The sequence below is a fragment of the Saccopteryx bilineata genome, chromosome 12 (assembly GCF_036850765.1).
Source record: "Saccopteryx bilineata isolate mSacBil1 chromosome 12, mSacBil1_pri_phased_curated, whole genome shotgun sequence".
Classification (NCBI taxonomy): Eukaryota; Metazoa; Chordata; class Mammalia; order Chiroptera; family Emballonuridae; genus Saccopteryx; species Saccopteryx bilineata.
This window is the reverse complement of record NC_089501.1, coordinates 24,006,385-24,023,733: the sequence shown is the minus strand read 5'-3', so window position 1 is coordinate 24,023,733 and position 17,349 is coordinate 24,006,385. Positions and strand designations below refer to the sequence as shown.

General features: G+C 36.2%; 1 protein-coding gene across 5 annotated transcripts in view; it reads left to right on the top strand.

The window, feature by feature from the left end:
* PTPRK (protein tyrosine phosphatase receptor type K) overlaps window positions 1-3,389 on the top strand; it is a 591,572-nt gene extending 588,183 nt beyond the window's left edge. For all 5 annotated transcript variants that reach the window (XM_066248523.1, XM_066248520.1, XM_066248518.1 and 2 more), the window contains one exon: window positions 1,912-3,389. In XM_066248523.1, the coding sequence (XP_066104620.1) occupies window positions 1,912-1,965 (54 nt within the window). In that variant the 3' untranslated portion in view covers window positions 1,966-3,389. The remainder of the gene's footprint in view (window positions 1-1,911) is intronic.
* Window positions 3,390-17,349: the final 13,960 nt, after the last annotated feature.

Below are 17,349 nucleotides of genomic sequence, written 5' to 3'. Positions count from 1 at the left end.
TAGAACTCCCAGGTCATCTTAAAAAGTGGATGAGTTAGTGGTTATGTCTTTAAACTCATTGCAGTCTGAAGATTTTTCTACGTAAACTCCACCTCTATCAGATTAGGTCTTCTTAGAAACATCAGTGGAGTCATTTCTGAGCTCAGAATTCATATTTTACCTTCAAATTGTACTGATGCTCCACCTTTACTTTAAGGGGGAAATTTCTCTGGATAAATTCTGCCATTCTAAAACCTTCCAAAGAGTTACTACTTACCCTTAATTCAGGTCCCAGAAATCCTGACAGGACTTCCCACCCTCAATTTCTGTTTCATCAGGGTTAATTATTAGTCCAATGTGCTACTGACTTGTACTGACAAGTTGGGTAAGGAAATTTAGAGTGGAAACCAAATTGCTAGAGACTGATTAAAAAGACATAACTGCTTTCAAGCAGTTTTTGGTTCTTCAATGCACTTGCCACAGTGGTTTAAGTGAATTTAAATTGTGTCTACTTTATAATTAGGGTAGGATTGACAAAAACCTCTTGGGAAAAGTTTTTATTACCCTAGTTTATTGCTGAAGACACCTGGAAGTTAGCTTTAGAAATAATATGAGTTTTACATTATTCTTCAATTTAGCTGGAATTTTATCTACTTGGATTAAATTGAAAAGTTTTCAGTGAGTTACATTATATGAAAGTCAGAATTTGCAATACAGTCTTGTGAATTTTCAAATTCTAAATAATTAACACATAAATGGACTTTGAGGAAAGGCAGTTTAAACTCAAATGATATTGCTGACAAAATTATTTTATATATAAATAAATTTTCAGTTATAAATAAGCTGTCAAAACAAAAATGGTCAAGTTTTAAGAACTTGGAATTATAAAATGGCATTTGAAATGACTGGCTTTTTTCAGCTAAGGAAACATATCTGAAGTGTGAAGAATAATATTTGCATATATTCAGTGTGCCATCATTTATAATATAAGTAAAAAAATGCAATCTAATAGTCAAACAATCCATCTGTTAGACTTTTTTGTAATATTAGAAGAGGTGTTATGGGAAAAGGTTACATATTGTTACACAAAAGAAAAGAAAATGCAAAATTATATCCTGAAATATATGTATGCAACCATATTTATTCTAAAGCAATTTTTATTTCAACCATGCATGAAAAGGACTAAACTAAACCAAGGCTGTATTTTAACAATTTTGTTTTCTGATGATAAAATTATAGAAAATCTTTTTATGATTCTTTATATATTTTTATATTGGAAAAAATTTCTGTCATGATCAGGTATTATTATTATTACAATCAACTTTAAAAATACAGAAGGTTTTGCCTGACCAGGCGGTGGCACAGTGGATGGAGCGTCAGACTTGGAGGCAGAGGACCCAGGATTGAAACCCCGCGCTTGAGCGCGGGCTCATCTGGTTTGAGCATAGCTCACCAGCTTGAGCCCTAGGTCGCTGGCTTGAGCAAGGGGGTTACTCGGTCTGCTGTAGCCCCCCCCCCAATCAGGGCACATATGAGAGCAATCAATGAACAACTAAAGTGCCACAGCGAACAATTGATGCTTCTTGTTTTTCTCCCTTTCTGTCTGTCCCTATCTGTACCTCTCTCTGTCTCTGTCACCAAAAAAACAAACAAACAAACAAACAAAAAAAACAGGAGGTTTTTAAAAATTTGATAGAAAATATAAGGCAAAGACATAATATCTTTATACATCAAATCTCTTCTTAACAGCAATTATTAGACTCAAATGCAAAAATGTATATTCCTAGATATTCAACCTATACATGGAAAAAATAACTTGTAATTGTTAAATAATCTCAATTGTTTTTCTAAGTATTCATTTGGTAGCTATTACTGACCATTAGTCTCCTTTTTCTTAACTTTGCACAACACTTTTGTGTTAACATCTTTCAGGAGCAGTACCGTTTCTGCTATGATGTAGCTTTGGAGTACCTGGAATCGTCTTAGTTGGGTGAGACTGCAGCATCCACACAGAAACTTGTTCATCTGTCGAGCCAGCAGCTGTTGTACCTGCTACACCTGTGCAGAGAGATTTTAATGTGGGGGGTGGGAGACTTTTACATTTGAGAAGTAAAAGTATTTTTCTTATGAAGTTGTGTATCTTAATAAAAAGGACTCAATTAGTTTCTATGACTGTATGAAAGCATCAACATTTCGTGCCACATAAACTATATTTAATAAGAATCAGATTCAATAAGAATTTATCAGTGTTTGTACAGTGAATATGCAGCCTCTTCTCTCCTGGTTTTGGTAGAACAGCCACCATATGTTGCATGAATTAATACTTTCTACGTGGTGTTTTCCTCCCTTTTATAGATAAAAGATGTTAAATCTTTAAAGGAAGAAGAAAGAAAAGCTGTGCAAATTCATAGTAAAGTTCATTTTTTATATGTTTCAAGTGTAGCAGATCTCTATATAAATATATAAATATATATAACTGGCTTATTTTCTTTTAATGTGCAATGATGGCTGGATCATTTAAAGTTCTTTTTAGAAAAAAAAAACATAAGCCAAAGACTCAAGTGTAAATATGTCTATATGGAGAAAACACATTATATTTATTGGTTACTGACATTCCTTTTTTGATGGCTAAAATACTACCACCACACAATCATTTTTTTTTCTGAAGCTTTTCCTTTCACTAAAATCGATTGTAAACGATTTTTGTAGATTATTTTTTGTATGTTTTAGTGTAAGTAGAGGATAAACTTTTTATTCATAAACCAGGAAGCAATGTTCTTTATAGTGAATCTCTTGTGTACATGCTTGTGAATTAAAATGATGTAAAACACCTTGGCAATTGGGTCTTTTAATATAGGACCAAATTAAAACATTTTGCTGAAATTGTATGTTTTTCACAATTTCATTAGGTAAATAAATAATGGTTTGGAGATCAAATATGAGAGTTGAACACATTCAAAAGCCTTGCTAATAGTGTATGCAGTGTAGAACATAGCCTTTAAGCATCATTTCAATTTTAAAGGAATTGATCTTTTCAGCTTATGGCCAAGCACTGGTCAAGAAAACAAAGTAGCAGCATTTATACTTTCAGGGTCAAGTTTTAGCAAACTATAAACTGTCAAGGTGATAAAATGTTTCTTTTGATGTTTACATGCACAAGCTTTGGGTTCTGACTAGAAAAGTGTGAACAAATTAATGCCAGGTTCCTGTTTTGTGCATTGTCACAGGATTCTCCAGGGAATCTCTCTAAATGTGGTCTTGTTCACATGCTCCATGTAGCTGTAACTGCACGTCATCAGCTTGCAGTTTGTTATTGACTAAAGCATTCCAGCATCCTCTTTCTAGATTGCCAGTACATGACATGGTGCTTATAAAGATTTAATTAAAGTAAGAGTGAAATAAAGTTTTTTTATAATTATATCAGGTATTGTTTGCATGTCATTTTCTCCTAATTTTCATATCTATACTCCCAATTAAATACCCTATTCTCAATGATACAAGTAGACCACAAAAATTCTATTAGAAGTAAAACTAATGTCTAAGCACTAATTTCTTTCACTTTAATTTCAAAAATTGAATTTCAAAATGTTCATATTAGTGGAAAAATAAGAGAACAGGGGATTTATATCAGTTGTTTTTTAAGTTTCTAAATTTTATCACTTTCCTTTTATATAGTATGTTTTTCTTTAGTTCTTTCTTAAGGATAATAAACTTGACAAATAGCAATTATTATCCGTATTTTACCAATGAAATTGAATCTGAGAACTTAAATGATTTGTCAACTGATTCAAATCTGAGTCTGATTTAGCAGCTTCCTCTCTGCCTCTAAACCCTGAGCTTCCCTGTTGCATGACAGTGAAAATTTTACACTTCATCCTCATTGTTCCTCATTAAATGATTTTCTCATAAAGTACTAACCATTATAGGCATCTTTAAACTCCAGTTGCTGTGTACATTATTAGAACATTTGTGACTTGTATTGGTAAGAATTTAGATACAGAGACTTTATCCTTTCCTAGGAAGAATATGTTCTATTTAAACATAGGTGCTTTTAAGAAAAAATTTACAAGCTTACCCAAGATTTTTTTACTCAGTGATTTTAATCCTATGGAGGATTCGCCTTTGCTGCATAACCCTGATTTCATTTCTCCTCACATGACTGTGTCTACACAGCACCAAAACCACGATGAATACCACAAAACTCAGGTGTCCATGTGGCCTCCAAAATTCAAGCAAAGGACAAGGAGTCCTCTTTCTCTCTAACAGGAAATGAAAATGTCATGGTTGCTTTGTTTGGGCACCAGAGAGAGCAGTTCATCAGAAGACAGTTGGGAGGGGAGGAGTGCTTAATCTATTTTCCTCAAAACCCACATTCAAAAAGTCATACTTTATACCCTTGAATAGCCCCATGAATAGCTCCATGCCTGGCCATGTCCCACTCAGCTTTGTCCCACTAGGCAGGAAATGTGCTGTTAGAACTTTTAAAAGGTGGCCATGCTTGCCTGACCTGTGGTAGCACAGTGGATAAAGCATCGACCTGGAAATGCTGAGGTCGCTGGTTTGAAACCCTGGGCTTGCCTGGTCAAGGCACATATGGGAGTTGATGCTTCCAGCTCCTCTCTCTCTGTCTCTCTCTGTCCCTCTCTGTCTCCTCTCTAAAATGAATAAATAAAATAAAAAATTTAAAAAAAAAAAAAAAAAAAAAAAGGTGGCCATGCTTTTCACAGTTAAAGACCTCCTGTCATCATGTCACTTGTTCCTTAAATGGCTGTCATAAACTAGAATTGTATAGATCGCTTTCATATGTTATCACTAGGGAAATGTTGAAAGTGTGTCAGCAAAGACAAACACCTGGGAATTTATGAGTTTTAACGAACTACTCTTGAAAAGAACTATTAGCCTTCTAGTCAGAGCAGCCTAGCCTTTTTCTAATATTTAGTCTTTGGAGGGAAAAAGAAAGGTTTTGCATGAATGTGCTTCTGTGTCACAGCCAAATGCTCTTTGACATTGAGAGATAAAAAGAGATACTTTTGCAGAGAGGAGGCGTGTTTACCTCTATCACTGTGCTCATTCAATATTCACCTTATTAAGAATCTCTACGGTTGCAGGCACTCATGTAACAAACTTTTTTTTTTTTTTGTATTTTTCTGAAGTTGGAAACGGGGAGGCAGTCAGACAGACTCCCGCATGCGCCCGACCAGGATCCACCCAGCATGCCCATCAGGGGGCGATGCTCTGTTGCAACCAGAGCCATTCTAGCACCTGAGGCAGAGGCCAAGGAGCCATCCTCAGCGCCCGGGCCAACTTTGCTCCAATGGAGCCTTGGCTGTGGGAGGGGAAGAGAGAGAGGAAGGAGAGGGGGAGGGGTGGAGAAGCAGATGGGCGCCTCTCCTGTGTGCCCTGGCCGGGAATCGAACCTGGGACTCCTGCATGCCAGGCCAACACTCTACCACTGAGCCAGCCGGCCAGGGCCCTCATGTAACAAACAAGTTAGACATCAACAGCTCTTTCAACTCAAATCTGTTGCCCCAAAATGGTGTAGATATACAAAAAGTTTCCTGGCATCCAGAAAACTTACTAGGCACTCATAAATATTAAAATGCAGGAAATAAATTATTGTTTTTATCTCAACTGGAAATATCACCTTTGAGATTTGCCTAAGTATTATAGGGGAATGATAATTTTATATTTGTATTTAATTTTTATGCATTTTAGTAAGATCCTTTTTTAATACCAAAATAGCCAGAAATATATTCCAAACCCCACTTTAATATGTTGAATATTTACTCTGTATTTCCACAGACAGAAATGCTACATTCCTAGACTCATTTTAGTGTCTTAACAAACACCCCTATTTAAGATAGGGGCAATCTGCTATTTTATTAAACACTATCTCAAGTGGAGATAGAAACAGCTGGCTGTGTCTCCCATAAAAAATTCCACTTACATATTATTTTATAAAGCCTCCCCCCATATTAGGGAGGCTTAGTATGTGAGACTGTCTGACTTTGTCTACAACTCTGGTCTCTTCAAGCAGTCTGCAGAATAGGAGAATATTGTTGCTCTGAAACAAAAAGTTGTCTTGCGATCTACGTTAAGCTTATAAGCGGACTCTGGATTATAAGTTGTCCAAAAATTCATGGAAATATGGTAGATACATAACAGTTTTGAACTTCCCACTTCCACCAAAGTGAACTGAAATGCTAACCTAGAAGATAATAAAACACCAAAGACACACTATTTTCAACTCCCAGGCATTTCTGCCATGTTGCATGGCCTGAGATGAAATCAAACTGAAAAAGTAGAGAAAACAAGATCATCATAGCCTCCACTTGTTTCTTGAAAAAAAAGGAGATGCCTGAAGGACCAGTGGGTACTGTGACTGAGGGGAATAGGATAGGTACATTTCAGAATGGTTATTCAGGTTGTATTACAACAGGCATCCTTATCTTGTACACCTTCTAATAGGAATACTTATCTCCACAAAAATATGTCTTCCATTATTAAAACACCTATTTTTTCTTGCATTTTCCAACTCTGGGTTGAAAAATGAATACTAGATATTCTGCCATCTCAGCTCTACTATAAACTAACAGGAGGCTAATGGTAAATGGCAACTGTTGTTTGACCTGGGGGCTAGAGAGGACAATGTGGGGAGGCCAATTCCCACTTGGACCCAAAAGCGTATCTGATGCCCAAACAGAATGTCACTTACCTCGGCTACGTGGAAATTTGGACCCATCAGAAACTCACTCCAAGAGAGTTCACAAATTTAAGGTTTTCTGTGAATCAGAATTTTTTAATGTTGGCAACTAATTAAATTCAAAAAATTAAAAATAAACTTCTGAACCAATGCTGTGCAAATCAAAGCCAGTCAGGAGGCTTCATCTGGTCATTAAGAGCTTCAGGTTCTCCGTTCTGAATTCCACTGTAGAATAACTTGTTTTACTGTTGGGGCCATTTGAAAATGCTTTTTAAAGAAACATAAATTTCAGTTGTCTTTACATAGCTGTCATGACTACTTTTCATACTTATTTTTTTGTTTTCTATTTACCTTTTCTTAGATATTTTTCTGTCTTAAAAATATATGTAGATGAAGCTTGGCTCAGATGTAAAAATAATAATAATAATAATGCCTCTTTCTGTGCTCTCATTCCTGGACTAACTTCAGAACCTATCTTAAGAAGTAATTCATACATTTCACCTAATAAGCACCCCAAAATGATAACTAGAAAATAATTCTGGAAGTAATAGTATAGAACACTCAAAAGGAGAGCACTTGTTCTGTGAGCTGTAGGATGGCCTGAACTGTTTTAGTCACATGTGCAGAAGAGTATCTGGGGAAGCTCCAGCCTTCCAGATTGTGATGGGGCAAGCTGATTTCCATGGCAGGTACAAAACAGTGTGGGCTCTTGCCAGCCCACAGTGGGAACGTGAACTCCAGCTCCATGAATCTAATTACCTGAAGCACAGTCAGCAGACTGAAATTGATTTCTTTTCACCTTGATGTTGTATTCTTGGCATGATAAAGTGAATAAGTATTTGTTAATTATTTACTTTCCGGTGGTGACTTCTGTATTACCTAAGCTCAAATGTGGTTATTGAGGGAACAAAATTTATCTTCACATAATAACCCATGTATTTTCATTGAATGAAATGATAGATAATAGAAGGGTATTAGAGATGATCAAGTCCAATTCCCCTGTGATTAAAGATAAGAAATTAAAACCTAGAGAAGTCAGCCTGACCTGTGGTGGTACAGTGGATAAAGCATTGACCTAGAACACTGAGGCCGCCAGTTCAAAACCCTGACTTCCCTAGTCAAGGCACATATGGGAGTTGTTGCTTCCTACTCCTCTGCCACTTCTGTCTCTCTCCTCTCTAAAATAAATAAAAAATTTTTAAAAATCCTAGAGAAGTCATATGTCTATCAGCAAAGGGTCAGATAGTAAATTAAAGTGTCAGGAAGAAAGAGCAGTAAGAACATAAGTATGGGTAAATATAATAGAATGTCCTATTCTGTGTGTATTTGTTTTATAAAGCATATTTGACAATTTGAAACAAAGATTATAACACCATCTGATATTCAAGAAAATGGATGGGGAAAACAGGATCTAAATGGAATAAGGTTTCCATATTTCACTCAAAGTGATAATAGTACTAGATTTTTCTAAGTCACATTTATACTGTAATGCCCAGAAAAATCACTGAAAAAATTATTCATGAGATAATCTCATAAATACTAAATAAATCAAGATGGAATTCTAAAGCATGTTCATATAATGCACAAGAAATTAAAGAAAGAAGCAGATATAAGAATAAGAAAATAACAATAAAATAACAGATTTAAATACTAATATGTCAATAATTACCTTAAATGTTGAAATATGTTAATCAAAACAGATTGTCAGGTTAGATTTTAAAAGGACAGCTATATACTATAAACAAGACACCTACTTAGTATTTCAATGAAAGATAGGCTGAGAATATCAAGATTGTAAAAGATAACACTAATGCAAACACTCAATTTAGAAAATGACCAGCCATAATTAACATCTAATAGAGTAGACTTCTAAACAAATAAAATTATTACATAAAGAGATGTTACATAATGATAAAAGAATCAATCCACAAGGAAGACAATGATGCTATGTGTACACACCATATCATAGCGCATCAAAATGCATGAGTAAGAACTGATAAAGATAAAAAGAGAAAAATCCACAATTGAAGTTGGATTCTTGAAACCATGCTCCCTCCTTCCTGCCCACAGCAACTGACAGAACTGTTATACAGAAAATCAGCAAAAAAGTAGAAGATCTGAACAAAATAATAAACTGACAAGAGTCTAATTAAAAAACTTAGAACATACTGCCCAATAAGCAAAATATACTTTATACAAGCACCCATGGGACAAGTACTAAGATAGATTATACCCTCAGCCATAAAAGAAAACAATAAAAATTATGTTCTTTGACCATAAAAGTATCAAACTAAAAGAATTGAATGGTAGAAAACAGAAAAATCTCTAATGATGTAAATTAATCTACACACCACTAAATAATTCATAGGACAATTAGTTTTCAAAGAAAAGTTTTAAAAACTGTCCTGTAAGAAAAGGAAGCATAATGTATCCAAAATATGTTAGATGCAGTTAAAGCAGTAATGAGAGAGAAATTTATAGCAGTAAATACTTACATTTAAAATGAGAGATTAATTACCTAAGATTCTACTAAAGAACAAAATGCACCAAAACAAGCACAAGGAAGGAAATAATAAAGAGAAATTAATGGCAATGAAAATAAGAAATTATAGAATAAAAATAAAAATTTGCTCTAATTAAAACAATAAAATTGATAAACCTCTAGCAAGACACACAAGTAAAAAAGAAGATACAGAAATTACCAATATCAGATTCTAACAAAGTTTATTATTACAGATATTACAGCCATTAAAAAGATAATAAATACTATGAAAAATGTCTAGTCAAAAATTGGACAATTTAGAAAAAAATGGACCATCTCTGAAAAACACAAACTCTTAAAACTCAATGATGATGGAATAGATACTGAATAATATTTCTATAACCACTAAAGAAATTGAATTTATAATTAAAAACTTCATAAAAAGTTTTTAGGCCCAGATGGTTTTACTTGAGAATTCTATCAATCATTTGAAAAATTAGCACCAATTTTACAGTCTCTTCCAAAAAATAGAGCAGGAAGGAGCTTCATGAACTCATTTTACAAGTTCAAAAAAAAAAGCAATAAAAACTACAAATCAATATATAGCTCATGAGTTTTACATAAAAATGTCCAACAAAATATTAGCAAACTGAGTTCAACTAAGTAAAAATAATCATGCAAAATATAAGTGGGATTATTTAAATATATGCAAGGCTGGGTCAACATTCAAAAATCAATGCCATACACCATCTATCAACAAGCTAAATAAAAAAAGACAAGGATATTATCATACTATAGACTCTCATCCAAGTACTAACCAGGCCCAACCCTGCTTAGCTTCCAAAGTTAGATGAGATCAGGTGCATTCAGGGTGATATAGCCATAGATTATCATACTATATAGACTGAGATAAACATTTCATAAACTCCAACACTCGTTCATGATAAAAACTCTAGAGGAGAACTTTCCCAACTTGATAACATTTTTAAAAACTCACAATTAACTTTATACTAAATACTAAAAGACTGAATGCTTTCCCTCTCATACTAGGAATAAGGCAAATAGTGTCCTATCACTACTTTAATTCATCATAGGATTGGAATTTCTAGCATTGCAATATAGCAAGGAAAAGAAACGAAAGTCACACTGATTTAAAGGATAATATAAAATTTCCCTATTTGCAAATGACATGATTGTTCATGTACAAAATCCCCAAGAATCTACCAAAAATACCCTAGAATTTTAACTGAGTTAGGTAAGTTCACAGGATATGTGATCTACACAAAAATATCAACTACTTGCCTGACCTGTGGTGGCGCAGTGGATAAAGCGTTGACCTGGAAATGCTGAGGTTGCCGGTTCAAAACCCTGGGCTTGCCTGGTCAAGGCACAGATGGGAGTTGATGCTTCCTGCTCCTTCCCCCCTTCTCTCTCTCTCTCTCTCTCTTCTCTATAATAAATAAATAAAATCTTTAAAAAATATCAACTACATTTTTATATATTAACAGTACAGTAAAGAAACTGAAAAGCACAATACCATTTAGAATTGCTCCAAAGAAAATGAAATACTTAGATACCCATCAAAACATGTACTGGATTTACAAGCTGAAAATTACAATATGCTCATTAAGAGAATTCAAAGTATACCTAGATAAATGGAGAATAATGTTTGCTTGTGAGTTGAAAGATTCAACATAATAATATCTCAGTTATTCCAAAATTGATCTATAGGTTTAATGTAGCTCTTAGAAAATCCCAACAATCCTAAACACTGACTTTAGTATAGCTAAAACAATCTTGACAAAGATTTAAGAAAGTAAAGGAAGTAGTCTACTCAATATTAAGACTTCCTACATTGCTGTGTTCATCTGAAAGTGTGTTATTGTTTGGAGGAATCACTCTATCTAATATTAACACTTCTATACTGCTATATTAATCAAAAGAGTGTGGTATTGGTTTTTTAAAAAATACAATTTTTTTTCTAAATTTATGGTTAAATAAAATTCTTAAAATTTGTCCCTGGAGCATGATTTCTAAAACTAAATTGATAATTTGGGCCTTGTCACAATTAAAACTTTGCTCTGGGTAAACTCATGCAAAAAGGATAAGTGGTAAGATTACAAGAAATATTTGCAAGTTACATATTCAATGGGAGGACAAGCATCTAGAATATATAAGAACTCTCAAACCCAACATTAAAAAAAATGCCACTAGAGAATGTGCAGAAGAAAACATATATCATAAGAGGATACACATATGACAAATAAGCACTTAAAAAAACATGTTCAACATCATTAACCATTAAGAAAATGTAAATTAAAACCACAATGATATTTTATTACTCATCTATCAGAATGGCTAAGATAAAAAATTAGCAACAACACAAAACATCAAAGCTGGTGGAGATGCAAAGAAACTGGACCATTGCTTCCTTGAAAGATGAGACTTGAAGAGAGACATTCTACAGCACACACATCCCCGACCAGGTGATCCAACTACATTCAACATACAACTATACAAATTTCCAACCACTCTCCAGTGGCAAATAATCCAAAGACATCTCCCCATGTCTTAAATCTAGAGGAAAATATTAAGGTCTTCATTAATTCCTGAGTCCATAATCCCTTTTTCAAATAGAGTAAGTACCCTTTCCAGCATATATTCTTTTTTTGTTGTTGTTGCAATGTAAGTAACATCCAAAAGAAAGGGAGTATGTATGAGACAAGATTGTAATCTAAATTTTGTACCTGTCCAATACCATGTCCAAATGAGTTATGCCCGAGAAAGTGCAATACTCCAGCCCGCTGAAAACCACCAGTGTCACATGGAAAAAACCTACTTAAGACACAAACTGATATCAAGAGGAAGAGGGGGAGGCTTGCCAAGGGAGGCAAAGAAGACTTCCTGAATCTCCTTCTTCCTTAGCTTTTATTGATCAGAAGCAGAACAGAGGTAACAGGATTACAACACAAAACATCAGGAGAGAGATCAAGTGAAAAAGGGAAAGAATGATTAATGGCCATTTTGCTGAATTGGAGAAAGGGCTAATTTGGTCAGAACATTCTTTTCTTTTGCTAATTAACAAGCACAAAGGAAGGGGCAATCTAGAACCTCTAGGCTAATTTTTTAAAGATCATTCACATGCATTCCTTTGTGTCTGCACAGAGGTCACTCACTCACTCTTTCTTGGTGGTTGCATCCAAGAGAAATTCACTCAGGGCTTTTATCTAAAGTTCCTCAATCCAAGTCATAGAGGGTTCAAGGTTAGATGGGTGATTCCCTACAAGAGAGAAAACAGAAAGACAAACAAAATATAGAGAGCAAATGTGGGTCAAATAAGTTTGCAAATATGATGTATATATTTGCTCGCTTACAGTTTGCATTGGGTGTGGGGGACAGGCTGTAAACTGGCAAAATCATTATAGCCTAAGGCTTAGTTTTTAAGACTAGCTTTTCCCCACACCCTTGATAGTTGCATGATAGGGGGTGGTGCACTTTTATGAGGAATCCCATTTATGCCTCAGATAAGTGACTTTGTATCAGAGACTTTCTTGTTTGTAGATTGGATTAAAGGTTTTGATTTCTACACTATAAAATGAGGCAGACTGGGAGCTTGCTCTCTCGGTTCCTGAGATTAGCATTAGAGGAGAAAGCAGTGAAAGGAGAACAGAGAAAGGGCACGTGGAGGATAGAAGAAGCAGCGAAGATGGCGGAGAGCTGAAGGAGAAGCCAGTTTGTGCTGAGTTTGTGCAGAGAGAAGGAGATGGGGAACAGAGGTAAATAAGGTTCGTGAGCTAGAAACCTTTGATTTTAAGAAACTCGGATAAGTCAGTGGCTTTGGGAGCCCTGAATGGAAAGAGAAGTGTTTTCCCACTGTGTGTATTTCTTGTCCGCTGGGTGCAAGCTAGGATTAAAGCTAATGGCCCACCAGTTCTTGGCTCTGTTGTTTTATTACCGTCTGTCCGAGTTCAATGCGAACCTGCATGGGCCAGGCGGCTGTAATGGTGGCCGTGGCTACTGGCTTTACAACAAATAAGCAATCAAGACAGATATAGATATATGCTATACAGAGGACTACAACTGATGATGTTATGTGACCTGGATAGCTGCTGAGAATTAAGGTAAAGAACCCTTTCAATCCAAGGCCACAAAACGGGAAGAAGCTGGATGTTTAGCAGGAAGAGAAAGTGGTCAGCAAGGCTGGAGCGCACACTGAGGAGAGCAGTACAGTGTGAGGTCAGTGAGAGTAAGATTTGTCACAAGATGGAGGTTTAATAACCCAGAGCCAAGAGTTTAGGTAAATAATTCATCTTGGTCCTCCACTCTCTCCACCCTCACACTGCATAATCTCGAGTTTAATGCATTGCAGATGGCAGATTTTTTTAAAATGTTTATTAGATATAATTTAAGCCAGACTTAGAATCCAGGCTTATTTCTTTTCCTATGATTTTCCCACATCGCAGAGTGCCTCTGCTTCTAAAAAAGCACACAAATAAATGAAACCCTCAGGCATCTGCTCCTGGGAGCTTTCCAGGATGATTTTTTTTTTTTTTTTTTTTTTTTTTTTTTTTTGTTACACTGAATAGCTCATTCCCTTAAGCACTTTGGCATTTCATTTATAGTATTCATGGATTCAACGAGCTCTTTAGTAAGTAATTTGACTCTAGACCATGATAAACAAAAAATAAATCTGGCTCTAAGGGGACTATAGCAATAGCAATTCATCCAATCCAATATCACTGATTGAATATAAGAAAAATCTTCCCCCCCTCCCGTTCCAGTCTAAACACATAAATAATAGCTACATATAAACATAGTTTATAAATACAGAGCCTAATATAAAAACTAGAAATGCAAATCTCATCAATCAGAATTGAAGTGGCTTTCCTAAATAGCATCTAGAAATCCATAGCAGTGAGTGGGGAAGAGGGAGGATTTCAGGGGAGATGGGCAAGACTGGAGCCAAACTAAAGTCACGTGGCTGACTGACAGTAAGAGATGTGCTGGACTGCTGGAAGTATTCTAAGCTTAAAAAGCCAGTCCCAAGAGGGTAGATGCTGTAGGATTCTATTTATGGAACCTTTTTGAAATGACAGAGTATTAGATATAGACCAGACTATGTCTGCATATCTGTGGCCTGAACCATAGAAGAATAGAAGAATAGTCTTGACTGAAAGATGGAGTCACTCTCTTCTGCTTAATGGACACTGACAGCCAAGAAGCATGTCGTTCACCCTGAATGACTGTCCTGAGGTTGTATTAGCCTCTCAGAGTTGCCATAACAAATGATCACAAACTGGGTGGCTTACAACAGAAATGTGTGGTCTCATCTTCTGAGATTAAAGGTTTGAAATCAAGGTACCATCCTCTCTCTGGAACCTATAGGAGATAATGCTTCCTTGCATCTTCTAGCTCCCAGTGAGTGTCCAGCAATCTGTGTCATTACTTGTCTTGCAGCTGCTTTGCTCCAATCCCTGCTGCCATCTTCACATGGTATTCCTCTTGTGTCTTTTCTCTTCTGATACCACTCCTATTGGATTGAGGGCCCACATTACTACAGTATGTCCTTACTTTAACTTAGTTAATTTCATTGGCGATGGCACTTTTTCCAAATAAGTTCACATTCTGAGGACTTCAACATATTTTTTGTAGGACACAATTCAACCCACAACACACAGCAATCGATAACTAACTCAGCCAATTTACTCAGGTGTAAGAGTAGAATGAAGATTTTTTCAGACATAGTCAACCAGTGTCAGTGATGTATACAGACCTGCATTCCCAGTGGTTACTGCTAGAACATCTTCTTTCACACATTTATGCTTCTATAAAATGTGGTTTTATCAGATCTTAAATGTTATATAAATGTTATACAGTGGGTATCCTCCTGCTCTTTTCAGTTCTTCACGTATTATGTTTTTGAAGTTTATTAAGATTAGAAAGCTGGTTCATTTTTAAATTATTTTATGGTATTTTATTGTAGAGATACAAGCTATTTTATCAAAACTTTCTCTTGTGGAATAATGTATGTTATTCTCTATTGTCTTTCAAGAGTGCATTTTTTTTTCTCTTTTAGCCTCTTAAGAACCACTCGCTGCCCTTCTCTGCCTGCCTGTGTGCCATGAGAGGCTTACCTGTAGGGACTGACTGTGTCACCAGGACTCTTGCTCGGACTTAGAGTTGGGCTTTGCCAAGGCAAGGCACTGAAGGGAGATGAATTAGCAGGAGAAGGGGGAAATGGTGCTTTTTTTTTTTTTTTTTGCTGGTCTATACTTTTATACTGGCTACAATTCTCTACCAGCACAACCTCATACCTTTAGTGCCCAAGATTCCAGTCACATTGCTTCATCCTCTTACTCTTTCAGGTCTAGGGACGATAATAAATTTTAGCCTTTGATATTGATAGTTTCCGCATGCTTTACCAACCTTTATTGTTCCTCAAACTTGCTAGTTCCACTGTTAATGGTCTTTCTTTTTTAATTCCTCAATTTTGTATTTGAGTATGCCATCAATTTCTTGCTATAATTTTGACAATACAGTAATCGGTTCCAGAGTGGCCCTAAAGACACAGTTCCTCAAATTGGATTAGGGGATTGGGTCCCTCATAGATTTGATGAATGCCTGAATAGACTCTGCCAGAGGAAAATGAAAGAAACCCTGGTAATCAGAGGCAAGCAATAGCTGGTATCTTTTCTAATACAAATCTGCCTTTGGCACATGATATACACCTACTGCCCTAGCAAATGTTTTCCCTTTAGTTTTTATTAGTAAATATAATCGGCAACATCTCACCTTTGCCCAGCAGTCAGCAGGACACCTTTGCTATCTTTTTTCAAAGCTATGTCAGATCTCTGTCATGTTATATAGTCTCTAGACTGAAGCAGCGATCCTCAGACTGTCATCTCTAAACTGATTTTTGGTTTGTATTTCTTACTTGTCCCCAATGAATTAAGGATTTTTTTTTGCCAGAATGTGAACTATGTCACAAAGTTCGCTGTTTAGTTCAGCTGACAATTTTTTTTTTCTCAGCAGGACTTTTAGTGAGGGAACAGTGTATTGATTTACATTCTGGTGCAAGCTCTTTACCTTATTGTTGCAGACAGGTACCTCGAATAGCTGGTATTCTTGTCAGGAGGGACTTTGGTCATCCTGATATACCACAGACCATCGTTTTGGGACATAATAATTTGACCCTGTCATCAAGAAGAAACTTTACAACCAGATGCCTTAGGAAGACACAGCATGACGGACGTTCACTCTCCTCTGATATTATAGAGTTTCTAATAAGACAGTGGTATGAAAATGCAAGCTATTGCCTCTTAAATAAGAGACAAGTTGCCTCACTTTGCACAACCCAGGGCAGAAAAAGACCTAGCACTTAGTATATTTAAGGCATTATTTTTGGGAATATTGCTCTTTTCCATGTACCAGATAACCTATAAGGTTTCCTGTTCCAAGGGATGTGTGAAACAAGACAGCAGATCCAGGCTGCTGCACAAGCTGACCGGCCGCTGAGATAGGACCCAGCAGACTGAGCGGTATTGGAGAATTTGTGGCAGGGAGGGATGAAATACGTAGCAATAGTAACATCACAATACAGAATGGTGAGGCTCTGGAGGAAAGCTATTTCCTTTTCTGCCAACTATTATTTTCCACGGGTAAAGCTGCTTGGGTCTGCTACTTGGCTCTAGTAGAAAGTGAACCGCCAAGTATGGTACGGAACACCAAGTGACTAGGAAAATGGATCCTAAGAATGTCTGCCATCAAGAACTGAGTGTTCTGTGACCCAAGAAATTATAAAGTTGGATGTGTATGGTAGCATTCCACTATGAAATGCAATTGGTATGTATAATATATAAGACGGAGGCTGAGCCGAAAAGGAAATCACAAATAGATTTCAGGTGTGGGGGCTCGGGCCCCCCTGACAGCAGCTCCCACTCTCCACTTCCTCTCCCCTGACTCACACCTTTGGCCTCATTGAGGTGGCAAAATCATCTTGGTTTTATTAGTTAGGTACCAGATTGTCTCTTGGCATGTCTTTTCACTTGCCTTGTTTGGCAGGGTCTAGGACAAGCGTTGGCAAACAACTGACTGTGGGCCAGATTCAGTCCACCACATGTTTGTATTGCTCCTGAGTTCAGAATGCTTTTTATATTTGTAAATGGTTGAGGAGAAAATCAAAAGG